General features: G+C 36.2%; 2 protein-coding genes across 6 annotated transcripts; both read right to left on the bottom strand.

The window, feature by feature from the left end:
• Window positions 1-12: 12 nt before the first annotated feature.
• On the bottom strand, window positions 13-24,407 carry LOC127938667 (CYFIP-related Rac1 interactor A-like). 5 transcript variants are annotated; one of them, XM_052535447.1, is made up of 12 exons: window positions 24,261-24,407; window positions 9,279-9,332; window positions 4,722-4,802; window positions 2,779-2,900; window positions 2,556-2,661; window positions 2,319-2,455; window positions 2,111-2,188; window positions 1,885-2,001; window positions 1,549-1,628; window positions 923-1,049; window positions 746-816; window positions 13-655 (listed from the first exon to the last, which is right to left on the bottom strand). In XM_052535447.1, exons 3-12 carry the CDS (start codon window positions 4,789-4,791, stop codon window positions 592-594), a joined length of 972 nt encoding a protein of 323 aa, XP_052391407.1. In that variant the 5' UTR covers window positions 4,792-4,802; window positions 9,279-9,332; window positions 24,261-24,407; the 3' UTR covers window positions 13-591. The 5 variants fall into 5 exon arrangements, with proteins under 5 accessions (XP_052391407.1, XP_052391406.1, XP_052391408.1 ...); XM_052535446.1 differs by lacking the exon at window positions 4,722-4,802 and adding an exon at window positions 4,189-4,268; XM_052535448.1 differs by lacking the exon at window positions 24,261-24,407 and adding an exon at window positions 21,249-21,323.
• fbxo16 (F-box protein 16) lies at window positions 24,261-27,978 on the bottom strand. The gene is made up of 9 exons (XM_052535445.1): window positions 27,838-27,978; window positions 27,556-27,671; window positions 27,357-27,392; window positions 27,053-27,259; window positions 26,522-26,686; window positions 26,205-26,434; window positions 25,742-25,835; window positions 25,241-25,463; window positions 24,261-25,048 (listed from the first exon to the last, which is right to left on the bottom strand). The coding sequence occupies exons 2-9, from the start codon at window positions 27,634-27,636 to the stop codon at window positions 25,005-25,007; spliced, it is 1,080 nt and encodes a 359-aa protein (XP_052391405.1). The 5' UTR covers window positions 27,637-27,671; window positions 27,838-27,978; the 3' UTR covers window positions 24,261-25,004.
• Window positions 27,979-27,994: the final 16 nt, after the last annotated feature.

Raw genomic sequence — 27,994 nt, 5'->3', positions numbered from 1 at the left:
ATAAATCACAAATATAATCAAAATGTCAATTTTATTTGAGATTTTAAAGCTGTATTCGATACTCATCAATGTGTTAGAAACAAAGAGGCACAAAGACATGAACAACACACATCACATAATAACAAAAAAGCTGATATCTCCACCTTTAGCCAAACCACAGATTTTTTAAAACAACAGAAAAAGGAAAAAAAATGGTTACATCACATTATGTTCTTTTTTTTTTTTTTAAAGCTGTCTTTTCTCATCATTACCTTATTACAAATACAATAGCACAACTATCCCAACACACTTTACTCATTCAATATTAACTGAATTTCACTGTAACTCGCAACCAGTGCATCAGCTCTTTTGGTTAACATGATGATGGTTATTCATTTGAAAAAAGGATTTCATAAGGATGCTTGGTTTTTATTAATTTATGGTTCTCTCGACAGTATAGGCAATTTGTTTAGAATAAAGGTCTGCTTTCTTTACATTGCAGCAACTTGGAGGGAATGATTATGTAAATAATATTAACATTTAAGTCCTTAAATAAATGTAAACATATACATCTTTTGAGGTCAGAATATTGACCCATTTCACTTAAAACCATTACTGGAGCATCGTTCTGATATTTTTTGGAGTGGACTCATCATTCAGGTGTTTTGTGGTGAACCTTTGGAGGACAACAGAAAGATTAAATAACTTCTGAAACTCATTACACAATCTACAGCATCTTTTTTTAAGAACAGGAAGGGGAACTTACTTGAGGGCATTAAGAAGACCTTCAACATTATCTGCTGGCTGATCTTTTAAGACTTTAATGCATCCTTTCATCTAGAGAAAGTGTGTTACATCACATTACATGGGGATAAAAAGTCATTTTAAACTCAAGTCAAAAAAAGATTTGGTTGATTGAGAAAATATGAGAATGTAACCTTACATCAATTTTGGAGGATTTGTTGAAGGCACCGTTTGGATGCACATGGTCATAGAGGATAATAACCCCCACCATCACCCTCATACAGAACAGAAGTGTGTCTTCACTGTTGAATCGACTTGTGTATTCTCTGTTAGCAGAGGAAAAAGATTCAGCATAATGCCACAAAGATGCACTTCAACACAGGCACTCCACAGCTTTTGACAAATTCATTTCCATGATTTTTCCAGTCATCAATAATTAGTTGATAAAAAGCATACTTGACTGCTAAACAATTAGTGTACAAATGTCTCCACTGAGTCAAAAACATTCTGAAATTTCGGTTAGTTTAGCCCCCATGAGGAAGACCCATGTCCCATAGGAAACCGTTATTACGCTAAGACTCACACGAGTGGTTTCTTTCAGCACACAGACTAATGTTATCGGCCTGTTATTACTGTACACAAGAATGCCCAAATAGCAATGTCTAGCCGTTGAAACATTTGAAACACAAATTAAACTACAACATTTCAGAGTAGATTTCCCGTGATTGTTTTTAAGGCATATGTTAAGGCATATATAAAATGATATGTTAATTAAAGCAGTAATACTTAAAAAAATCAAACAAAAACAAAAACCAGAGTACTTACGGAGTCTCAAGCATGACCTTGCATACACTTGCCATAGTGCTCAGGCAGTCTGTGGTGTTCTCAAGAGGCAATGTCTTATTCTACAGGGAAAGAATTAAAGGAAGAAATCACCTGAAAATTACAATGTATGTACAGTTTATTGATCATTACACACTAGCATTCAAAAGTTTGGGATTGGTAAGATTGTTAATGTTTTTGACATTTCTAATCTTTACTGTTACTTCTGATCATCAATTTAGAGCATTTGCTGTCCCCAAACTTTTGGACCGTAGTGTTGTACAGTATTTGTGATGGGAATTCAAGTGCTAAAATTGCGACTGTAGAAAAAAGCATTACTTCTGTCACAAAGTTTGTCGTTGCTGTGCTCAGGGTCTTCAGCATAGGCGTGGCTTCAGCGTAGAACAGAGACATTCGATTTGCCATTTCATTATTGACCTCATTTTCAATATCAAGCTTGACAGAAGAAAAAAAATATATATACACACACATGAGTATAGACATTAACACAGCAGTGTACAACATATTATTTCATCTCACGTCTTCCGCACATTCCTGCACTTACATTCATGTTGTTTAATCGGTTTCGACTGATTGTTCTTCTGTAGTAGCTGAAGTCATTCTGGATAGCTGGAATCCTCATCTAAATAAATAAATAATTAAATGAGGAATTTACCACAGCAGTGGCAATCAATGCATTTCCCCTTTATTTTTTTAATTCTCCTAATATGAAATTTGGTGCATGATTTTGTAATCAGTAAAGCAGCTGGCACCTTCAGCTCATCGAAGCGGAGGGTGAAATGCAGGATTTCAGCGAACTGTTTAGCGAGGGCCTGCTCCCTCTCCAGGTGCTGAGTGGGGGTGAATGGTGGACATGTCAGAGACTCCAAAAGGCTCTTCAGTGCTTCCTCTACAAGGAAGAGAGAAAGAAGGATCTGATACAGAGCTGACATTATGTGCTGATTAAGGAGAAGTATGTGGATATAGGTAATTATATATGAATAGTGTACCTAGTTTCAATGAAAAAGCATAGAACTTCTTTAGGCGGATGACAAGGGGACACACAGAGTTCCACGCCTTCTCCTGAAGGAGCATGTCACTAGGATTCTGTATTGCCTAAAATTAAAACAAGTCACATGATTTCATCTGGCATGGGAAATATAATCCACAAAATGTGGTTAAATACAACTAATTGACCCACAAAGCCAAATCCGAACTATTAATCAGACGTACATCTCGTATTTCCTGGCCCGCCCCCTTGTAGGCTTGCAGGCCGGACAGGATGCTCTCGGACTCCTGGAGAACAGCATTCACCTGGTTCCACACCTCTCTCTCACAGTCTGTCGGCTGTGCGTCTGACACAAATAAATGACATTATGCACTGCCAAGTACTAGCTTTTACATGCAATTCATTTTACAACATTAGATATCATATCAAACCAAGTACTTTAGAAAACCAAATTAACATCCATTTTTCCAAATTAAAGCCTTTTTAACGCCAATATAATTTTTTGTAGTGAAGTAAAATGCATATATGATGTCATAATTTTAATTAGTTATTCACCAGTTCACCACCCAACCGCCATCACATTTGACAACCAAAAGGTGGCCAAGCACTTCAATTTTGATCAGCACATCAGAAATTGTTTTGCGGTTTAAAACCACATGAACCTTTTCTGGTGAAGTGTTTTGCTTCCAAAGTGTGTTAATGTTATTTTGCTTTAAAATAAATGCCACTTGATTTGATATTTTGTTATCTAATGTAATGTAATGACATGACATTTATAAATTAAATTAAAGTTTAAGAACCCAAATATTTTTAAGAGTAAATCTATAAATCACAAACAAACAGATAAATATATTATTATTTTCTTTCTTTAAACCAGAGGTTCCCTAATATTACAACATTTCATAGAGATGCTCATATCAAAAGAAAAGATTTACTGATTATGAGTTATGGTTGAAAGGCCAACAATCAAGCAGTAAAGGAACTACTCAGGAAATGTTGAACATTTTGGGTAAAGCTCTCTTTAAAGTTTCTAGACAAAAAAACTAAGTCCAATGTTTAGTGTAATATAACTGGTATTTAAGTATAAGGTCACAAAGGATTTCTGAGTTTACTGGATAAGTATACAGAGGTAAAGGATTGAAAGAGCTGAGAATTCAGAATGAGACACACAGAGATCAGAAAAATATCACAAAACAAGCAGAAGCTGCAAAGAGTAAGGAGATCATTTCCAGAAAAAGTATCATGCTACATAGATATACATAGCCATATTGGACATGTGGTTAGTTATAAACTGAGAAGGTGATATATAAACTGATATACAGACTCATAAGTCATGCACATTTGCCAACAACAAATCAGATTTTCAGGGTTTTACTTTTCTTTCTTTAGATTTTCAAGAAAAGATTTAAATATCTTTGTATTTGCAAGTCCTTAGAATTAAAGATCGCATGTAAAAAAGATCAAATATGCGAACTCAAACTTATTTGCACATGCAAAAGCATTGTGAAGCTCTGTTTTGCTGTTGTGTTGTGACAGGTAGATTTGCAAGGACAATTCTGACAATGATACTTGCAAAATGTTAGTAGTTGGAAAAAAAGTGATAGACACCAGGGCCAGCCAAAAGCTCTGCTCACTTTCAAAGTCAAGGAAAAAGTTTGGCCCCTGATCAAGCTCTGTGCAAGTGAGCACTTTTAACAGATTCCCCATTTGGTTTCTGAAACAGAAAAGCAAGAAGAGAACGAGAAGAAAAAAAAAGGTAGAAAGACACACACAAAAAAAAAACACAGGATGTCACACTGAGCGCTAAAGAGTGATTCTGCAAAGTCTAATGCTTCTACACACAGAATTCCCTCAACTTCTCATGGTGAAAATGGTAATCATTTAAAATTTAATCTGATTTTTTTTTGCTTTGCTTTTCCCTTTTACTTAGAGAAATCACTGAAAACTCAGCAATTTTCTTCTACTTGATTCACAGGACACACTTTAGACAAAGCGTCAGCTCTGGACAACAGGAAGCATAACCTTTCACCACAAGAAGGCAAAGAGGGAAAACTGTCTTATAAGAGCTTTGAGACTGTCAGTCTAGCTCCTCCTGCCACTACTGGGGAAAAAACAGCTGGTTATAGAGTCTCGCCAACCCTAGACTCCAACTCTTCTCAAAACTTACTTTCAAAGTCCAGGAAAAAATGTGGATAGTTCTCTATTTCCCTTGTAAGGACTTTTAGAAGATTACCCATTCCAGCAAAACCTAATCAAGATATAATAATAAAAAACAATTGCATGAAATAAAACTCAGAAATGTAAAATCTCTAATAAACAGTGACTTCATTAAGAGTATAGCAAGAATGGTGAGCGCTGCAATTAGAACTGTAATATATTACATGTTTAACAATAACTGATGTGAAAGTTTCAGTAACATGTTCTAGAGAATCTAGGTAATCTAAATTGGCACATAACTAGAAGAGAAAAAGAATATGCTGGTACTCTGAACTACTTTAAAAACAGGTACTCACACAGGAGACACTGGTTCTCTTTGTAGGTCAATTTTACTTATCTCTGCTCATATGCACTTCAGAGAGATAATTGTTGAAATGCTCTAATATACTCTTATTTCAAATGAGGTTATAACAGCTGTTTTAAAACACACAGCACAATTGTTACTGAGTAACTGAGCTGCTTTATCTTTATTCTACCAACTGGCTATGCCAAATAATAATTTCAAGTTATAACTGCACTCTATCATCGACTTGATTTTAGGACAGATTGAATTGTTGTATCACAGAGTGAATTTACATGCACATCGTTAAACAGATTAAACCAATCATTATTTTTAATATGGCAACATTGCATGTGATCATGTAAACATGTTAAACCATAAACTCATCAGAAACAACAAAGTGCAGATGTGTGTACAGTGCAAGACATTAATTTCACAGTGTAAGCAGCTTCAGTGATTTATAATAAGAGTTTTTGAAAGTGAACTCTGGCTAGACTGAAGTCAATGATAAAGTTCTTTGATAATGTAAATGATCTATGCTCTTTCTTTACATTGGAAGTGTTATAATTAGTAACTTACGTTTTTATTAAATTCACATCATGACACCCATATCAGGTACAAATATGTGTCGTTAATAGATTACACTGACATTAGGCTACTTTGCACATTGCCCATTACAGATCACCTAACATGATCTATAAAGATGCAAAATGCATTTACTTACACTTATTTGAGAATCTATATATTTCATAATATAGTTTCATGATATATGACAGGCAGGTAGGACAGTTTATCATAATCTTCAGACCAAACAATCTGATTGGATGAATATTTTATTACCTACGCCTTCCACAGATGATATAAATACATATAAATACATTTTGATGACATAACTTAGTGACTGATATTTGGATTTGAAGAGACTTTCAACCAGCATAACAAAAATTGTTTTAAACTAAATCACCTACTGTGCCTTTAAGCATAAACTGTTCAACATAGTTCGATTTTTGTCAATTACCCTGATTTTGCTCAGCATGTAAACACCGGTGTAATTTACCAGAGGAATCACATCTAACCACGGCAAATGTTTCACGGTACGCGAGGTGGAAATGTACTGCAAACTCCGACTTTATTTATTTTTATTTTTTACCCAAGAAATTGAATAAAAAATTTTCTCATCTCATGCAGCCATAAGACAAGTGGTTCGGGAAGTGGTTAGAAACTTCCAATATGAGAGGAGAATGAGTCTCCCCTGACATTTTTGAATACTTTGAGTTTGTTAATGATTAATGTAACCATCAACAGGAAATAAACAGATTTTTAATAAAGTCTTGCAAACACGGTTTAAATCACATTGCTGGGTTATTCATGTAAACCAGTAAAACTGATTATTTCAATGAACAGTTTTTTGGTACTTAGCATATATAAATGTGTGCATGCAAATGTGCCAATTGCTGTTTGCTTATTTCTGCAACCTCATGTGGCAGATGGGCTGAAGAGGAGGGATTTTTTATTTTGGTAAAAAGAATCATGTGCATGGATATTATTATTTATTATAAACACTGCATATTCCACACAAAAAAGGTCAAATTTTGATTTCATGGTGACTTTAAAATACTTGCAGTGCATTGACCCTTCATTGCTCCAGCAGAGGGAGCAAGTGCACACTATAATAATAACACCATCTGGCATTAGCTTTCAACAGCAGCATATATATATATATATATATATATATATATATATATATATATATATATATATATATATATATATATATATATATATATATATATATATATATACTAACAAACTACTACAAACTACTTACTAACAAATTTCACACATTCAATTGTTAAAGACAAGTAAAGAGTCAGTAATAAAATAGGAACAAACAAATCAATTAGCAATATCATAAATAAATACAACTGAACAAATTTCAGATAGGTCTACAGAAATTGAAAACATAAGTCTAAAAACCCTGCAGCTTTCTTTTCATAAATATAGATTAATCCTAATTAAAGTAAGTGAATGATTTTCTTTTGTTCTTTCATTAAAATTCACGACAGGCAGCACGTATATTAGGCTGCTGTCTCTTTTAACATGGAATGCACATGGATCTAAAGTACTGTTAAACGTATTTTCTTTCTCACCTGTTTACGTTCACCTTAAGGGCCAAAAACGGCTGTGTTTACAAGGATATACTGATGTAATTTTTTACATATTGATTGCAAGGTGTGAAAGAAGTCAATTCCGGCCTGAACTACCTCTTCTGCAGTGGAAAAGCATAGAACGGTTTGAGAATGAGCACAGGCCGAGAACACGCACGGGACTGTGGTTTTCTGTGCTCGCACTTTTCGCGCATACAAAACAGTGTGCAAGTTCTTTACCTTACTGCACTTAAAACAATTAAAATCACATTAAAATGTGAACTCGGGAATAGTTACGTGAAATCGAATTGCACGTGTCTCATCGAATATACAGTTATGGGAAATTTGGAACTGTTTCTCGATGTCCAACCCTATAAAACAGCAACGCAAGGTTACATCCACAAGTCAGTTTGATCTTCCTGATGCTCTTATGTGCAAGAGGATGTGAAGACAATACCGTTTCTGCTGTATGTGGTTAACCGCCACACATGAGTGCAGGCGATTCAAATGAGCTTCCTGTCAAACATAAAGTGCTTCAATCATTGGAACAACTGCACTTTCAAAAGCATGAGAAACTGTCACGCTGGTGGCTGAGAAACAAAGTGGGCACAGGACATTCTGCCCATTTCTAAGCCCAGCTTGTGAGCGTGCATGTGTGTGTCCTTCACTATTAACTCTATTCAATACACAGAGTGAATCATCACACCACAGCATGCACAAATCCAGCACACTGCCCACATATTACATATAAAAAAAAAAACATTACAAGTGCATCTGAAAACACATGAGTAGACACAGGCCTTGACCTGCATTTGTAATGAGGTGACCTTATGGTGTAAAAATGCTGGAGGGGCCTTGGCAGTGTGTTTGTGCAGTGTAATGAAAACCTACTTCCTTCACAAACCTTTCACAAGTGCTCTTACATGTTTTTGAGAGCTAGCACGAAAGAAAGTGAAGTGTGATGAGGGACACGAGTTTAAACCAGAGTAACCAGGAAAGTTGGTGAGGGAGTGTCACACAGACCAACTTCCTGTTTAAAGAGACTACAGTAAGACCTAACAATTTAATCATTGGTGCAGGGATTTTTTTTTTGGTGATATTAGTACTAGCTGCATGTGTTATATGGTTTTAAAATGTAAACTATAACAATACTACTATGAATTAACAAACCATTTTAAATACTTAAGAGGTCCCACTTTATATTAGGTGGCCTTAACTACTATGTACTTACATAAAAAAATAAGGACAATGTACTTATTGTGTTGATATTGCATTGTAAAACTTTTTTGCTGCTATTGAGGTGGGATAGGGGTAAGGTTAGGGAGAGGGTTGGAGGTATGGGTAAGTTTAAGGGTGGGTTAAGGTGTAAAGTATGGGTCAACAGTGTAATTATAAATGTAATTACAGAAATTCAATACATATGTAATTACATGTATTTTTTTTTTTTTTTTTTTTTTTTTATACAAGTACAATGTAAAAACAATGTGGACTCTCCCTTTAAGTTAAGCCCTACCCTGGATGGACGTACACTACCATTAAGACCCCCACAGCTTCTGGAATTAGATCAAATCAAAAGCTTCTGAGCTTTGCAATTAAACCATGTATGCTGCAATAAAGGCTATGTGAGCCAAACAATAATCCACTTCATCTGTGGCTGAAAAGACCTCTGTTAGCCTCTGCCTGCTGAGCAGCTCATAAACACAGCAGTCAATGAACTTTTGCATCTCGGCCGGGCTTAAACAGAGATTGTTCTTGCTCAGGTTTTGCATTCAGCCGCAATATTTACAACTTCACAAATTACTGGTTTATTCACTTCCTAATGAGGTTACCATGGTGACCGTGTTTTTTGTTTATCAAATCCTCATGTTAGGAGAGGCACAACACTTCCTGCTTTGTGGAATCAGAGTTTACAGAGTCTGGCTGTGTTTCTAAACTCATCTGCTTACACATAAAGGAAATGTTACATACTGTGGCAAGAGGAGCAACGTTACATGGCAAACAAGCCTAATCAAAGGGAGTGATGTAAATGTAAATCTGAATTTATTACCAGGAAATAATTACCAGGATGTCTAAGTGTTACCTTTTCTGGAGGAGAACGAATGCTTCCTTTCAGATCATCCACTTGTTCTTGGTTCTGAAAAATAGAACACAGAGCCACTAATAAGTTGGGATGGATGAGAAAATCAAACCAACTGAATGGGATTGTAGCCAGTTTCATAAAAAAAAATGGCATTAAGAACAATATAAACAAGCTTAACTGTATCAGTTTTTATTGCTGAAACAAATCACTTTGACAAAAATTGCAAAGTGAACTATATGCTTTCAAAAATAGGTTTTGAACAATATTTTGTTTCCCTTCTTACCATATAAATATGGTTATTACTAATGAGTATACACATATAAACAATGACATAGGAAAAAGAGGTTTCAAAGTATTACATTATGGATAAGCTGCGATCAGATTTAAAACGCACTTCACAGCTGTTTCATTTTAACTGAGGTATTAAATATCTAGAGACATTCCAGCCAAATGCAACTAATGGCAACCCAAAAACAAACTGGAGGGCAAGAACCAGAAAATCATACACACATCTATTAACAAATCATAGAGTTCTTACGCCTTCAACCAGACAGACAAGGGAAAAAAATTCTAACACAGACTAGGCATTCATGCAAAGAATGATCATGACGAAAGCAAAAAACTTGTCACACATGTTGTGAAACACCCTGAAGCTGTCAAACTAAAGATCCATTTGTCAAGGAAAAGCTGCCTTCATAAGAAATTATTCCACAAAGCAGTTCTCTATAGAGCTGTCCTGACAAAAAAAAAGGGCTGATATCAACATGTTGACCTTTATTCCTAAAAGGATTAAAATGAGCTTTCCCCCTTTTTCATCTCACATCCACGGTCCCATCATACAGTGTTCCAGTTACAAACTCTTTCCTTGATTTCCCACCCCACACCCCTTCCCCCTCCAAACCTGAGGACAGGGCATGAACAGACCCCACAGGGACTGTCATGGAGTCACACGCCCTAATATGGGCATACGACTGCTCGTCTTATGCCAGATGAGTGGCCTTCGCTTCCCTCCTCAATCTCTGCACCTTTCCATCTCTAAAGAAGTCATCACTGTATGCACGTCTTCTCCACGCTCTGCAAAACCAGAGGAATTTAGCTTCCGAATCAACTGCAGATTGGCACTAAGAAGTGCACAGTATCTTTGCAGGATCTCCTTTAGCATGCAATGATCTGGGCCAAAGCAGTATGATGATATTTTATCTGTGGAATCAGGAAAAGAGAATTCCCAGAGAATAAACATGTTTTTCAGAAATCGCAGTGGAATTTTCCAGTGACCCCAATAACACAAGCTGCTCCATGCTGAATAGCAGTTATCATTTGAGATTAAATTAAAAAGGATGAAGAAGTGCCGACACTCTGATTATTTGCATTTAAATGCAATATTTCCTCTCAGTTAATGAAATATGAGAATCTCTGCAACATGCAAAAATCCAAAAATTGCAGAAACTGAAGTAACAATATATAAAACTTTTTCCACAAAAGCTGGTCATGTCAGGATGACAGTTATCTCCATGAAAACTCAGTTTATTGCACAGCAAAGCACATATGAGTAACAGCCTTCCTCCAAGGCAATGACAGTATGGATGATGAACACTACGACCTGACCTAGAATCAAGGAGGGAGCAAAGTCTACAGAGAAGTCACGTCATATTTGGCTGAACCTAGCATGGAAGGTTTTAAGATGATCAAAACTAGATCATACTTTTGGATAAGTACATCATAAATTACATCACATACTTGGCATTCGTTTTTAGAAAGTAGAAAGTTTCCCATGTACTCAGGAAAAGAAGTTGAAATCTCTATGAAATCAGTTTGGCAGTTTGTTGCTTTTAATTAGGGCTGTCACTTTTGTGAAAAAATAATTTTTGATTTTTAAGACATAAGTGTTCATTGAATCGATTGTAAAATCGATTTTCCATGTCTAAAAAAAAAAGACGTTTCCTTTTTTCAACATCAAATAACGAACGAACGTAAAGAGAGCGCTGTAAATGCACAAGTCAGCAATATTTCTTATTTATTGGCATGAAGTTTCGTGCAGAATAACAAACAGCAACAGGAGTGCAACATTCTCGAAAAAATATATATGCAGAGGGGACGGCTGCCATAACAAGAGAAAAACATCACTACAGGCTTCAACCCGGCTGCATTTATGATTTAGGCAATTCGAAAATCTCCAAGATTATTTTAAATAATGATTAAATCCATTTCAAATAACTGTTCAAAAAAATAAAACTTTAAATGGACTTGAGAACAGGCCATGTGTGTTTTTGTATTGAACGTAAGACACTTAGGCTAGGCGGCACTAGGCAGGCATAATTAAAGGCTAGGGACATTACAAATTTATTGGACAGGAAAACAAGTCGATCAACATTTTTTTGGGGTCCAGACTCCAGAGCAGAGCGTAGATGCGCAAATGAAGCGAATTCGCATCTACCACGCCGCGAGACCTCCAGACGCGCGTAAATGCGTCTTTACATTGACTTAACTTTGAAATCATTCGTGCCAGATGCTCTATTAGCATTTGTTGTGAATGCTGCATAAGAGGTCGCTTTTGACGGTCACTGGGTCTTATAGGTGCGTAAAATTGCTGGTATTTTCTGTCTAGCTTTCGCAAGGCATACTGCACTTTCGGAATTCTTTATTTTCTTTTTCTGCTTGTTTGTGAGATTTTCTTACATCTATGTTTTTTTATTGTTTAATTATTTTAAAATTAATCGTGTACATATTTGGTTTAAATTGATTCCCCATTTTCATTTTCGAAACTTTTTTTGGTTAGTCCGGTCGATTGTGCAATCGATTTTCGAACTTAAAGTGACAGCCCTACTTTTAATCCACGTCTATTAGCTTTGAGGTCTTTTATATGGTAATATAATCTCATTCATCAGATGTACACATCAAAAACATTCAGGTAAAATGATTCAAAAATAGTGATGACTTCCTCAACACCAGACAACAATACACAAATAATGTTTATTCAACTGTAATTGTTAACTAAAACTATTAAAAATGTTTTGATTATTTGAAACAAATAATAATAAAATAAAACATTAAGATTCTTTTTTGATAATAGATAAATATATATTAGATGAAAAACCTAAACTTGAAAAAGTTGTCTTGGCAGTGAACTAAAAATCTAATTTGAAGTACTAAAATTACTAAAGCTAAAATTTAAAATTAAAACTAAAAATATATAAATGAAACTTATAAATAGCTAATATTGAAATAACACTGGTATATCCTTTCAAAAGCAGTATATACACCACAAGAGATATATAAAGGAAACCACGCATTTTCAAAAGATCTTTTAAATTAGCTAACTCAGTTCTTGCCATATTTTGTCACAAATAAAAATGCTCAGATACACTCCAAATGACTAAATATCAAGTATTCTGAGGAGAAGCTGAGCCCATTTTTTAAAAGTATTAGAGTCTGACCAGCTGCTAACTTCCAGGACAAAACTGTTTGACTGTGAGAAGCAGATGGGCTCTTCAAACGACCCAGGCCAAATACCCGACAGCATGAAATATTCAAGCGATCAACTCCAGTTCCCATTCTCACTTGGCTGGCACACATAACAGTCTAACTACACAAATAAAAGTGTGATTTGTTTAATAGTGTCACAGCAATCATATCAGTGCAAGAACATAACATGACATCTGTTGACAAACTGTGGCTGCTGCCTAAAAGATATATTACTTGACTTGATCATTCTAGTTCGGTTTAGCAGCCGTCAGAAGCAATTGAAACAGATGGTGATTCTCAAAGGCAAAGTCCACTTACATTATTCTGTATGCTTGTGTTTTTCCCCTACAGGTTATTCTTTAATTTGTATGGTTGGCATCTGAGGCTTAATGCTATAGAAAAGCCATACATTTTTCAGAAAGAGTGTTTTCAGCTTATTTTCAAATAAAACTATCTTCAAACAATGGTATAAGGCTATTCAAAACATCATTCAATGTAAATTGTGATAAATGTAATTAATATTTGCAATTACAGTTTCAAGGGAATAATCAACAATTATGATTTTTGTCAATCATCCAGTCCTAATTGGTCTAAAAGTTCGGCTTGTAATCCTGAAGCAAGATTATATTTATATAACAATTTCAGATATCCATTCTGCACATGATTAGAGCCGTGGCAAAATGTTTTAACGCAGCCATAAAGGCAACATATCAGCCATTCAAGAAGATCTTAAAGGGGGGGTGAAATGCTCGTTTTCACTCAATATCCTGTTAATCTTGAGTACCTATTGAGTAGTACTGCATCCTTCATAACTCCAAAAAGTCTTTAGTTTTATTATATTCATAAGAGAAAGATAGTTTGTACCAATTGTACCGCTAAAGAATCACGAGCTCGTAGGCTTTTGCGTTGAGAGCGTTTGGAAGCTGTGACATTACCGTGAGGAAAAAAACATCCAAAACAAACCATGGCTAACAGTCATATTCAGCGTATATTTATGATCCAGAATCAGATCCAGAGGCTGAAATTTAACAAGAGCAGCATCAGCAACGACGTCTCTATGTGGTATGTACTGAAACTGTATATATTTGCTTAGCGGTTTTGGAAAATGACTAAGTTCCACTTTATGTTGTCTTTTTTTTTTTTTTTAAGCTGTACATGTGGAAAGTGCAGTTTGATGACAACATCGCATGTTGTTTACTTGATGTGCTTAAACGCCGATAGCTAAGTTAACAACACAGAGATATTTGAAGCAATTTTACTCACCGCCTGCGGTTCCAACACACGATCGTGACCCTTTTTCATTGGGACTGCATTATCCTTAAGAAATAAACGATGTGCAAATCCGGCGTCAAACTGGGCCTTGTTTGTAAAACAAGCATCTTCGAAATGCAGGGAACAAACACAAACACTTGCACAACTCCGTTGATGCTCTGTCAAAATAAACTCCATCCACTGGTCCCTTAATGCTGTTTCTCTTTTGGTAATCTGTGTAGGGTTGTCTTGCCCTGGCAACCAAAAACACACTCCTTTTTTGACATTTCGCTCTCGCTCTGATCAGTAAATGTCTCTGCTCTGCTCTGCGGGAGCGCACGCTCTTCCGGGAGAAGTGCCCTTAGGACCCATATAAGGAAATTCCGCTCCATCTAACGTCACACAGAGCCATACTCGAAAAAAACTTTCCGAAACTTGTGACAAACCGGAAGGAGTACTTTTGGAACAAAAATACTCCTTCAAACGTACAACTTAATTTTTGAAACTTTGTCCATGTTTAGCATGGGAATCCAACTCTTTAACAGTGTAAAAAACTCAGTATGCATGAAATAGCATTTCACCCCCACTTTAAGAGCCAGTCCTCTCAGCTCATCCAGAGGTTAAGATGCATGAAGAGTCAACGAAGTGGAAAACTTCAATACCACCATGGAAAACAAATGGAAGAGAAGCTGAAGGAAAGTCAGGGAAATGCAATGGCTTCAGTACAGCAAGAGCAAATATAAACTAGGCCGAAGTCTAATTCCTGCTGTATATGTAACGGGTCTTTTCTTCTGTCGAACTAGTAACAAGCCAATGATAACATTTTGAAAACACTGTAAGCACTGCAGTAACAAAACTAGATGGGATGGCTAATGTTGAATATCTCAAGATAATATTAAATTAAACACTTTATAAATGAAGTATTTAAATAAATTACAACATGGCTATTTACAATAGAAACCGTTTATACAATATGAATTGTTCTGTGACATATTTCTGTCATACTGGCCATGATTTAATTACCATGATAACGCTTATCCTTTCAACAAACAAAAATGCAAAGTTTAGTGGTTTAATGACATGTGTACACAGCAACATTCATTAGAGAGGCCATAAATCACTCTGTCCATCTGCACTTTTGTGAAAATCAAAGCAAGTTGCTTCTCTTGTTTTATTTTATTAGTAGAAACAGCTTACAGACAGCAACAAGATGTTGATTTACGACAAGAGTTGGTAGATTAAGACATAAAACCGATCCAGTGTCTAAATATTGTGGTACTTACTGAAAGCAATGCCTCAGCTTCACATACACAGACACACTCACACAGCCATGTAATGCTACAGAATATCTGGTGAGAAAGAGAGTTTCTTCTGTGATAACATCCATGGAGAAATGTAGCAAAGTGACCGTACTGCACAATGTGTGGGAGTGCGGTCTTTGACAAACACCGGAGCAGTGCAGAAAACACAGTGAAAGAACACCACACAAAAAGCCTAGCCTAACCAATACCAGTGTAGTAAAAACAACTATTTCCTGTCTGTCTCCACAACAACTCTATTAGCTGTGCAAGTTGCTCATTTCTAGTGTTTTTCTCCATTCTGCCATTGCTGAGATAGCACTGATAATGGAAAAATATCACAGTACTTACTGACCTCATATGGGGGCATCTAAACATAGGCAAAGAAAAATATCAGATAGTGTACCAGTTACGTTGTGAATAAGCATAATACCACCCATCTCAATTCATTACATCAGCAACTTGCTTGCACAATTTCTGAAATAAAAAGATATGCTTATGAGTAATAAATAAATCAAAAGTAGGGCTGTATCTGTAGTATCTAGTGTCTGTAATTATTAATGCATAAAAAGTTTGCCATTTAAATATGAAGTCACATGTCTCTGTGTGAATGAGTGGCATATTTTCATATACCCAAATAAACTCAGGTCTTGACAAATACTTTTTTTTTTAGGAAATATCCCACAATCTTTCACCCATATTTTAATTTTAACAGGAAACCTCTGATGTTCAACATTTTGCATGGCAAAAAATGAAAGGAATCAGTACATTTTAATTTGATTACCTATTTTAAATGACATATTAAATTTTATGCCTCCATTTGATTACGACCATTAAACTGGAATCCAGAAAAATGTAAATACAATTTTTGGGGGGCGGGGGGAGGGGGATTATATAGATTTTATAGGGCTTTATCTTACTCCTTGTCAAGGACGGTGTGTCTTTAACTTTGCCAGACATGTCTGTTTTAGGTAATTACACACTACACCCTCATACTGTTTGTCAGAACACCTACACAATCTAGACTCCTAAATTAAACAGCATATATATCTTCACATACTGTTAACAAATTGTATCATGTTTTTAAATGATGCTTTTCAACAATTCTGCTCTGTAAGGTAATAAAATACTTAGTTTCAGTACAGTATGCTTAAAACTGCTTCTTAAATGAACGCACCATCAGATCTAATTTTCAGATCATCTGACTAAAAGTCCTGTCATAATTAAAGGCTTTGATTTCTTAGGTAAAAGGCACAAGGGCTGCTCCACCCTATATATCATAACAGAGACACCACAGGGTGAGACCTAATGGTTTCATCCATTTTTAAAGACCTCTGTTTTGACCGTGGAGGATGGCAAACCTAAAATTGGGTTAAGAGAACTGTGCCTCCCTCGGGCTGCAGGAAATGTGACTGAGACTTGAAGGAGGCTGGTTGATTTTTGCCCCTACATGGGCAAAGGTGGGCCTTTATATATATATATATATATATATATATATATATATATATATATATATATATATATATATATATATATATAAAAAACACATACCAGTACACATGCCCAAGCAATGTGCATCATGAATTGATAGGGGACCCCTGTTGGTGGCTTCAATTTATTGTTTCACATTCACAGCACTTTAAATCATCCCACTCTAACTTGATCTGGACAAACTGTGCATCATTAGAAAGATTTATGACTCCAGCTTCGGACGCGAAAGTTGTCGTGTGGTGCTGCGCCACATCAGCTTCTGTCTACACTGGACGCGACAAAGGGACTGTTGAAAATTATTCGAAATTTGTGTCAGGGATTTGTGGGGTCATGTCATGCTACATCCAGTGTAGACAGCATCGCTGATTATAATACGTTCTATAGAATTATCTATATATAATGAATCTCTATTATAGATCAGTTGTTCTATAGTATTTTGTCACACCATGCCGCTTGCATCCAGTGTAGACACGGTGTTAGAAATCGTTAGTTGTTTTCCCTTATAAGGATTCACACATCGGGCACACCTCTCCAAATACCCCCGCCACCCCACGCTCTCCCCCACTGATGTCATTGTCCATCACGATATTTAACTGTAGATGTTGTCTGATGCCAAATTTGAAAACGTCGCCCAACCTCAAGTCTCAGTATGTTTTCTCTTTTGCAATCGGTATTCTGACTCATTCGGTGCTCACAAAAGCCAGATAATGACAGAATAATGGCTGAAATAAAACAAAAGAAAAATTCTAAAAGAAAAATGAGGATTATGTTTCATACCTGGCAGAGGTCACAACACAAAAAGGAGAAAATACTGTAGCAATCAGAGCAAGCTCACTGTTCACGATGTGCGAATTATTGGATGAACATTCTAAATACTGAATTGAGGATGGGGTTCTATATCTCCGATTGGCACTGACGGTCTTTAGAAAAGTTAAAATTTTCTTTTCATCTTACCTCCAAATTATGCATATTAAAAGTAGAGTTAATAAGCATAGCACTGCTTTGTTTACAGCGGTATCCAAGGAAACACTATGCTGATTCACAGCTGTTACTTAAGTGTCACCTGCTGTCAGAGTGAATTTTTCTCATTCCGCCCATCTGCCGCTTTAATTTCATTCAGATGTTTTGTGTAGCATAATTTCACAAAACTAAAGTCAGACCATTATGTTAAATTAAAATTAAATAAAATGTATGCATTTAGCAGACGCTTTTATCCAAAGCGACTTAGTGTATTCAGGATATAAATTTTTACATGTTATGTTATGTAACATTATGTTTTTACTTTAAACTGTGAAATTAAATGATACAATCTAATTTAAATAAAAAACTGCACATGCTACTTTACTTGTATTATCTTTGTTTGGATCGTGATTGATCGTGGTTTCATGCATTTTGATTCATATGAAGTCTCAGTTAGGGTAAAAAGAGGGTTAAATCATGAATACACTAGAATCACAAAAAAAAAAAAAAAAAAAGAAATGCAGATTTTTGGTCAAACCGTACAGCACTAACTGTGCTCAATAGGGTTATGAGGGGTGGAGCAACACAAAACAAAACATCCCATTCAAATACCATATATAAACCTTGAGTCCTAACAGTATGAATATTTAAACTTTATAGTATCTCAAGACATTTAGATCATTCAGATAATGGCTTCTCTTCACTTAAGTAGGAAAAACATTTTGGATTATCATTCACAGGAAAAGAGCGTAGAAAACACAACAGCCTCAGTGCGTAAACTGATGGGGGTTTGGTATTGCGAGACATTCTCCGCAGCTCGTCAGAAAACTGTGTAGGACTCGGAGCATACAATTCTTCTTACAGCCTGCTTTTGGTCTGAATAGCACTTCTGTTCTGTGATCTCAGCACCCAAGATGCAAAGATCAATGTTGCAGAGTGCAGGGTCTTCACTGCCCATCAAACATTATTTAAGCCTGTACTGACGGTTTGCACTGGTTGCCCTGGTTACACTTTTTTCTTAGGTGCACCAGCACAAAAGTTAGGTGCACCCAATTTTTCGACCGCATCGCAATTAACACAGTTTTACAAGTTTTACATACAGTACAGACCAAAAGTTTGGACACACCTTCTTATTCAAAGAGTTTTCTTTATTTTCATGACTATGAAAATTGTAGAGTCACACTGAAGGCATCAAGGGCTATTTGAGCAAGAAGGAGAGTGATGGGGTGCTACGCCAGATGACCTGGCCTCCACAGTCACCGGACCTGAACCCAATCGAGATGGTTTAGGGGTGAGCTGGACCGCAGACTGAAGGCAAAAGGTCCAACAAAGGCTAAGCATCTCTTGGGGAACTCCTTCAAGACTGCTGGAAGACCACTTCAGGTGACCACCTCTTGAAGATATATATATAATAAAATCGCTGTCCATATAGGCAATATTGACTTATTATACAATATTGTATACAATATATATATACAATATTGATATTAGCCTAAACGATTAACAATCTGGTCAACAAATTCTTTATTTGAAGCACAATTCTACAAGAAAGGTAACTTACTGAAAAAGGGTACTTAAAGTGCTTCACTGAGCTGAAATTTAAACTTAAAACATCTCAAGATAAGTGAAGAAAAATTAAATTGAAGTGTTTTAAGGGCTTCAAACGGAACATCTCAGGGCTCAAATTCTTATGAACTATCCTCAATTGCAGTCACATGCCCCTCGGATGGCCAACTCCTGTAGTTTGGCCTTCTTGATCTTGAATCTTTATTTTATAAAATAAGGAAAACATACATGATGCACTTTCTGCCATCTCGCCTTTAACAGGACTACAAAAATGAACCGAAACTCAGTGAAAGGATTCCTCACAGACATGATAAATATATCTTTAGAAAGCTTTAAAAATGTCTATTTAACGAAGTAAAACAAAATAAAAAACAAAAACTCTTCATTATAATTATAATCCATAAAGATGCACTTCTCTCTAAAGGCACGTCTAACGAGATGGCGAGTCAGGATCGGAAACTTCATCCTTGTGACACAGACTCAGAAAACACTAGTTTATTAGTAAATAATTAAAGTATCTGCTTACTATTTCCCCCTGTCACAATAATGGTAATTCATTTTGTTGGTGCTTTTTGGCAAATTTTAGCCTATTGCGCGCATTTAAACGCATAACTTTGCAGCTGCCCCAATGGCACGTACAATAAACACTGTCGAGTTGGTCTTGACAGTCGTGGTAGCAGGGTCTTGTGTTGTTTCCACCATTGCGCCCTGTGTAGAACTGATTAAATCAACATAAAACCAAAAAATTTCAATTTCTTTTAACATGATGATAAATCGCAGAGGCTATTATTTCAAGAAATATGTGTGAAGTGTGTTTAAGATGAAAGTGTGAAAGTATGTTTTTTTTCACACGAGCAGCTTATAATCCAGTGTCTTCAGTGTCTCAGAGCAGCTCAGTTCGCAGTAAATGCCACATAAATTCATCTCTGCATCTACTCTTAGTTTGGGTTTTTTATAATGTTTATTTTAAGAATAATTAATGAGAAGTACTTATTATAAAGCACTTATAAACCAGCTGTTGTCAACCAAAATAAAAGCGTGATGGCTTAAAAAAAAAAAAAACATCATAATCATCATTATTGTTGTTATTTTATGGTTATATTGACATAATCACAAATTTCTAGGCCAAATTCTGCAGCCCTAAATAGCATTTAAATCACACTTTTTATCAGGAAAATAAAAGCGATTTACTGAGGGAAGAGGAACTTACAAGGAAAAGCTGTACGTTTGGACACATACATAAACTTTTTGAGCTCATTATGGGCCCATATCTAATTGTCATAGCTCTATGGTAGGTTAAAAAAGCACTAGCTTAACAAAAAAATACTAATAATAATTATTATTATTGTTATTTACCCTAGTGCACCAGCATTTGTTGCAAAAAAAAAAAAAAGATTCAATCCTCCGATTAGCTTTGTATTTATTTTTGGATTCCTCACTGAATATCAGAAGAAGAAAAAAAGCATTCGTTATTTGGCTAAATTCCTGTCCAGATAAATAGATAGCAAAATATAAACAGTGTATCAAAGACCAGGTTACATACATTTTAAACAAGTGAGTCCAAATGAAAGACAGAAAGAGAGAAGGAGAAAAAAAAATATCTAGGCTATAATTCATTTTATTCACAGTGCTTTCACTGACTGTTACCATGGACAAAAACACCATCAATCTAAATTCCAAGCAGCTGTTCAATTGAATGAAAAAGTAGAATCACTTGAGAAGAGCCAGACAACTCAGGCGGCCAAGGATACAGTCAAGTTCAAATGCCAGCTGAGGAGTCAGGTCTGGTACCACTCCAACTCACAGTACGCAGCTCGACACAAGAGTTATCACCTACACGATCGCCTGCAGCTAGTAAAACCATGCTTCAGTTCTCAGGCACAACAGTAAGAATACAAACTTTCACACACATCCTACTTAATATATTATGTAAATATATTACCAGTGGTTTTTTCAATCATTGCATTTCAAATAAGCTACTTCCCTCGTGATCAACCTCAGCATTGTTGACTCTCAGACACAAGGAGAAAGTAAAAGTGTAAAACTAGCAGGAAGTTGGTCGTAAGTGAACAACAGAAAACATCACAATGGTGTTGCACAATATAGCATATTTCAGAACATCAAAGAACCAGGCAAGCAATTCATCTACTTGCATACCGAACTACAGAAGTGCAAATCAGGAATTTTATTTTTTTTGAATTAGTTAAATCTCCCAGCTGCAATTTGCTGATTAATACACAGAAATACTTATTAAAGCTCGGTTACTAAGCACATTAATTTATGAGTCTAAGAGTCCGTCTGTTTCAACCCAACAAATCCAGTAATTGAACTGCAGATCCAGCTGTACAAAAACAATTAGTCAGATGATACCAAACTCAGTTGGTCTCATATTTGATTATAAGTGCTTTTAAAGATTTAAGTGACATTTTTTAGAGAGCAGCAAATGTAATCTAAATGTAAAAACATAGGAAATGAGGCCCTCCTTAAAAATATTCTTGTTTGCCGTAACCCGACCAGCTCGACACCGCTTTAACTTGGCATGAAGTTCTGGAAAAACTGTGCCCAGAACTTTCCCCATCCCTTCTCCCGTCGAGTCTAAAACCTTGACCGTGTCGAATGTCACTTTATGTTCGAAAATCTATTGCACGAATCGACTGGACCAACCAAAAAGTAAATAGGTTTTTAACTACCTTTTTGAGGTTTGCAATGGTGTGCCCGAAGGCACGGGTTGAAGACCCAGTCAGTGACGTCACAATATGCTAATTTGTTTGAATTCATATCTACTTAATCACCATCACCAAAATTTACTTTTTTTTTTACATTGAAAAAAAAAGACCTACCTACCGACCCTTTTTAAAAAAACAATTTATTGTTAGTTGCAAACCAAAATATTTTTGCGGATGGCCTGAGCAAGGAAAATTAAACGTCTAATAAATTAAATTACAAAATCTCTTACAATAACCAATATGATATAGTGATAACAATGTACTGTTATATTAGTGTAATCAGCTTTGAAAGCTTGACAAATCATGAGTAGACTAATCCAATCAAACGTAGAAAACCCTGGACAGCTAAAACAACTGAAAGTGTGTCCTGTTCTGCTGTAACACATGTATTATACTGAACAGACAAACAACCTCTGTGAATTAACAAGTGATTTTACACATGCCTTGTTGCCAGCTGGATGAGGCAGCGGAGGCCTTTTGGACGACACAGAATGCATTTACAAACTGCCAAAATGCTCCACATTCACTACAACCATTTGCACGCCCTTTTCGCGATCTTTCGCATGCTTTGCCATCATGCTCGTCATGGCATGAGATGCCTATCCAAGCCTGAAAAACTAAAATGACTCAGACCAATCAATTAGCTACTCAGCACGGATGGGCTTGAAAACAGAGGCAGTGGAATGCACACTAATTTAGGCCTGAAATATTGTTCTGTTCAGTTCAGAATCAGATGCAGACTGATCAATCTAAGGGTAAAAAGCTTCAGCCAACAGTCTATATAAAAAAAGGAATTTCTTGCAGTTTTGCATGTGTAATATTACTGGAAGAGGAAGAACTTTTCCACATTGTCATTATCAATCTCCAGGTGCTTTTGTGCTTTTCTAACCACACCGAAAACTCGCCAGGATGGGAGCCTAATCAAACTATTCTGAAATAAGATCCTTGTCATTTCAAAAGATATCATGCAAAGCCATACCCAGAGGCAGAGCACCGCAGCTGTCGCCATCCGTCTGGCAGCAGGCAGCATTTCACAATTGATCTGGGAAAACAATAATAACATCTAGAAACCATCTGGCTGTCCAGAGAAGCACAAAAAACTGAAGCACTGAAGAAAATGTGAGAAGTTATCTCAGCAATTCAGAGATACACTTCAAACTATGGGGGTGTCCTCATAACTGGCGCTCCATCCATCCCTGTACAGGATCCAATGAGTGGGATTTAAGTTTCCCAGCTCTCCTGAGTGTCAGTAAAGGAACAGCTGTTGTGGCCTGAGGTTGACAATAACAAACTGGAACCTCTCTTCCCCAGCTTAACACTTTCAAAGAAGCTTTATCCTGAGAAATGCAATTGTATAGACTTACATTTAGTGGATGACTGGAACGCTATTTTAAATGTCCAAAAACAGAAGAAATGAAAACCATGCAAAGTAAAACAATGTTCCATTTATCAGACTCATTTAGTTTAAAGTAACCTAAGGTAACGTTAAGTGCTTTACTGTACGATGATATTACTGCTCATTTAACTCAACTGTGACGTTAGTTCGATTATTAGCGGTCTATATCCTACTACATCCTTGACAAAACACACATGAATTATATATTACTTTTAGATGTAACGCTTTTGAAATCCCAATTTCCATTTAAAAGCATTTGAGATGTAAAATCAGATAACATACAAACGTGCTTCTGAATAAACAGCAAGCAGACAAACCGTTGACAGTTAAACACCGTTGTTTGCATGAGACTACCAACTGACAACTCGGGTGGACTTCACTGTAAAACACCATCAAGCTCGTCAACCAAACCGACGAAAAAGTACACAAAGTTAGTACAGGTAAAGTACATAATAAATCTGTGACGTTTGAACGTCCTTTAAAACTTGTGGTTTTCATAACCGTTGTCGCAGAAACAAGCACCGAATAAGTAACTGAAAACTACTAACGTTAACGTTACTAACGCTTTTTCTCTTCGATAAAAATTGTTGTTACTGAGGTTTGCTGAAACAAGGCTAAGAGTTTGAGACGTACTTTTTCTACAGTAAACTGGAGTCACACTTCCTGCGGATTGGGGAATATCGAGACGTTTGACAGAGAGCTAGAGCGCGAGCTAACGCAACCTTTTGGCTCACGCGCTGATTATTGTGAACACAAGCTTATAAACGAATTATAGAGTTCCCCCACTATGTTAAATAAGCTAGAAACCATTAAATAGTCGAGGTATGCTTACCAGTATTATATAGCAAAGGTTTTTTTCCAGGGAGTTTACTCCTTTCAATTCTGCCGACTCAGTCAGTCAACGGAGTCTAACGTTACTAGATATTACAGCCAGAGCGAGCCCCCGCGTGAACACAGCGACAGGCGCTCCCATTCAAACTGACAACCTGAGAGGCAAGTCTTCATAATAAAGGTCCTGTTCCAACACCGTTTATGCACAAGCAGGATTTTTAAAATATACTTATTTAAAAATATTTTTTGTTTACCACAACTGAGAATGATTATTCAAAAACAAATTTGAGATAATAATATACAAATTAAGTACAGCCAGATGAGTACAGGTTTATGTCTCATATATTAATATGAATTAAATGTCATATAATTGTTTAACATATTCATATTATTTTCCATAAAACGCATAAACAGGTTATATTTGAGAATACAGAGAAAGCAAGATGATAAACGATAAAAATACATTTAAATCATTTGCTCACTCAGACATTCTGAGCAGACAGGGACATCTAGTGGACAATAAGACATGTAAGGGACTCGAGGAAAAAATAATCATATAAAACAGTATGAATGTACAATAATGTGCTTTTCCTGTCAACATAATGTTATTACGTTATTACATTATTATTAATTAAAGACATTATAATAAATTAACTTTGTATTAATCACTTCAAGTCGTTCATGTTGCTATCACAACATCATCCAGAAGATGGCCTTGTGTGTCAAGCTTCAGACATTTGATTCTTCATACTTTCTCCTTCACCGGCTGTCCTTCGAAAAGAGACACAGCTGGAACAGAATAATGTTTATTAAACCAGTTCATATAACAAATTGTGTTACACTGTATCATGTTATTAATAGTTAATTAGGATGATTAAATCTTTTCTGCTGCAACTTCACAGAGAGTATTTTAGTTTCTTGGTCAGGTTAGTTTATTATAAAAGCACAATATCTTACTTAAGATTGAACATGTGGGCTTACTTGGTGTGCTTCTATGGGATCTCTGTGATGCACGGAGCCCCTCCTTACTCAGTCTGGGCACTGGAGGCCTTACAGGACCAGGACGTATCCCTGCATTCCATTGGGAGGTCTGGGAAAGTCTCTTTATGGAGTCCTTGTTAGACGGAAGTGCTTCTAAGTTCTGTGCTGCCCATTGCGGCCTGTTTTGCTTTGCTGCTGCACTGAGATCCAAGGATAAAAACATCTGGGAAAATATACAAATGAAAGCCTTGATTTCTCTTATATTTTTAAACAGAGAAAGTACATATGTTTTGTTCAATAAAATGGCTGTTTTCTTCCCCCAGCAACAAAGTGCCCTCCTTTTGCTCTGCAGTACATGTCTATGATATCACACATACACAGTCTGATCAGTATTCATGATGCCTCTGGGTTATGACGGCTCTGGAGAATTCGTAGCATGCTGCTGCTGCTGATTTGTATAAGAATCAACAGCACAGTCACATGACAATTATATTAGCTTACCAAAGATTTGGCCTTGCGCAGCTTGTATGTTGAGCGAGATGGTGCTTTCATAGTGTCTTCCTGTCTTATTGTAGCACTTTTCCCCTTTATGAGTCTGCAGAGATAAAGATAGCAGAGCATTTTCTGCTGAAGTTGCACTTATACTTTCAACGTGCACAATTTCAGATCACAAATTGCCCTAAATAATGCAGCATATCTGTTTTTTGTAATTTTGGGATATTTTATATAATCTAAGGACTCAAGAGTAATACATACTGTGTATATATGTTTACAATTTTGGAGTTGGTAAAAAAAAAATGTTTTTGGAAAGTTAATGATAACTGTTTTATGCTCACCAAGGTTGGATTTATTTCAAAACAGTAGAGAATAGTAAAATAGTAAAAAAGTTTTAATTTCTTTAAAAAAAAAAGTTTTACTGACATGTATTTATGTGTGTGCAAAACAAAATAAGTTGTTTACTTACGCTTTTCTTGCATGCTCAATGTGGTCAAGGTTATCCAAGTAGTTAAAGCGTATTATGTCAGTGGGATGCCTGTCTGAGTCTCTCCAAGGTGGAAGACCTTTGTCTGATTTCACCAAGCTATTCCCATCTTTACTCTTCCCTTGAAGACTCGAGAGGACAGGAAGTGAACCCTCTATCCCACTGCCAATTACGTTCACCTCAGGGATAATAAACTCTTCTTTCACAGGCGCCTGGAGAATGTGGAAAATGTGCATCACAAAAAATGACATTTATTCCAGTAGATTGGACTCTAAAACAGACTTTCAGTGACATCTTACCCTGGGCCTGCTTACGTGAAGCTCCTGCACTGTCTCTATGTAATGCCTCTTCCATACACCTTGTTCAAATGGTGTTGGAGTAAAGGTTATGCACCAGCCTAGTTTCAGACATTTAGGCATCCACAGCTGGTCAAGCTCACCCAGGTTTTTCCAATGCCAGCTTACCTGCAAATGAATTAATTACTGTGACCAGAGAATACACAAATGTTATACACATAGTACTGTTTAAAAGTTTAGGGTCAGTATCAGTAAGATGCTTACTTGAATACGCTAAATTAATATTTTAATTCAGCATCAGCACAGATGCAGTAAACTGATCAAAAGTGACAGTAAAGACATGCATGATTTTACCAAAATAATTTTTTTGTTCAAATTAATGCTTTCTGTCAGTCAAAGAATTATGAAAAATATGCATTCGAACATAAGTGATATTTGCACACAGTATGTATCTAATATATTTGAGTGAATTAAAATATTCAGGCAGTTCCAATAATGTTTTATTTATTTGGTCAATTTAACAATAACACATACCTGAGCACATCTACAGAGGCTTCGGGGGTCAAGGAATGAAAATATATAAAGTGATATGACCCTGGGAAGGACCCTAGTGAAGTCGAGTGCTTCCTCTGGTACCCAGCTGCTCAGAGTTTGTCTGAGATGTTTCAGCTGGCTAGCAGAGCATCTAGAGAAAAAATCTTGCAGCACCTGCTTCCGCTGACTATCTGTCCACTTCTCAAACTGGGGTAAAGAGGAAGAGGGTTCGAGCATATAATCAACAGAGCAAAGAACAAAAACAAGAAACTGTAAACATTGTTACAGTAAGTGCATTACTTACCCACTTTCTAAGCAAATTTCTTCTCTCTTCAAAAACCTGCAAAAGTGTTTACATTTGACATGAAACATTGTACGCTGTAATATCACTAATATCACTGTTTTGGTAGCTGAAAAAATACACCTGAAGTCAACATACGGAAACTGCGATTCTCATGTTAGACAAAGCAGAAGATCATATACTATATTTTTGTTGCACGTACATGAGCATTGGAGAGCTGATGATTTAGAGGTGTCCAGGTACTCAGTTTGGTCTGCATTTTTGTTCTGCCAGTTTGGGGCATCTTTCCGTGAAGTTCAGACGTTTGAGTACCAGCTCCTGCATAAACCTCAATCATATTAGGCACCACAACATTAAGAGCACTTTATCAAAATTACATTCCCATGTTAAGGCCAACGAATGTGCTGTGATTTTCATACTAGCAACAACAAAACGGCCTAGTCGTACAGTGCAATACAGTACAAAAGAGAAAAAAAAATCTAACCTAAAATTTGTAGTAATGTCAACCGGAAATGTTAGCTATCATAACGAAACCATTAAATGTTTACTTGTCCGATATAGATGGTTTTGCTCATCCTGCTCTGTACAGTTTACCAGTCTCCATAGCAATCACACTCCCTTCTCCCTCTGTCCCGCCTCTT

The sequence above is a fragment of the Carassius gibelio genome, chromosome A20, assembly GCF_023724105.1.
Source record: "Carassius gibelio isolate Cgi1373 ecotype wild population from Czech Republic chromosome A20, carGib1.2-hapl.c, whole genome shotgun sequence".
In the NCBI taxonomy this organism is placed as follows: Eukaryota; Metazoa; Chordata; class Actinopteri; order Cypriniformes; family Cyprinidae; genus Carassius; species Carassius gibelio.
Note: the sequence above shows the minus strand (reverse complement) of the source record. Positions and strands in the feature narration are given on the sequence as shown.

What these genes read in the sequence shown, in the direction of transcription:
- fbxo16 (XM_052535445.1), bottom strand. Translation starts at nt 27,636, where the DNA reads ATGCCCCAAACTGGCAGAACAAAAATGCAGACCAAACTGAGTACCTGG. An exon ending in ATCAGCTCTCCAATGCTCAT is followed by an intron (nt 27,393 to 27,555) that starts GTACGTGCAACA and finishes ACACTTTTGCAG; the next exon opens with GTTTTTGAAGAGAGAAGAAA. An exon ending in ATCCCATAGAAGCACACCAA is followed by an intron (nt 25,049 to 25,240) that starts GTAAGCCCACAT and finishes ATTCTGTTCCAG; the next exon opens with CTGTGTCTCTTTTCGAAGGA.
- LOC127938667 (XM_052535446.1), bottom strand. Translation starts at nt 4,261, where the DNA reads ATGGGGAATCTGTTAAAAGTGCTCACTTGCACAGAGCTTGATCAGGGG. An exon ending in TGCTTTTTCATTGAAACTAG is followed by an intron (nt 2,456 to 2,555) that starts GTACACTATTCA and finishes TCTTCCTTGTAG; the next exon opens with AGGAAGCACTGAAGAGCCTT. An exon ending in CGACAAACTTTGTGACAGAA is followed by an intron (nt 1,629 to 1,884) that starts GTAATGCTTTTT and finishes CTTTCCCTGTAG; the next exon opens with AATAAGACATTGCCTCTTGA.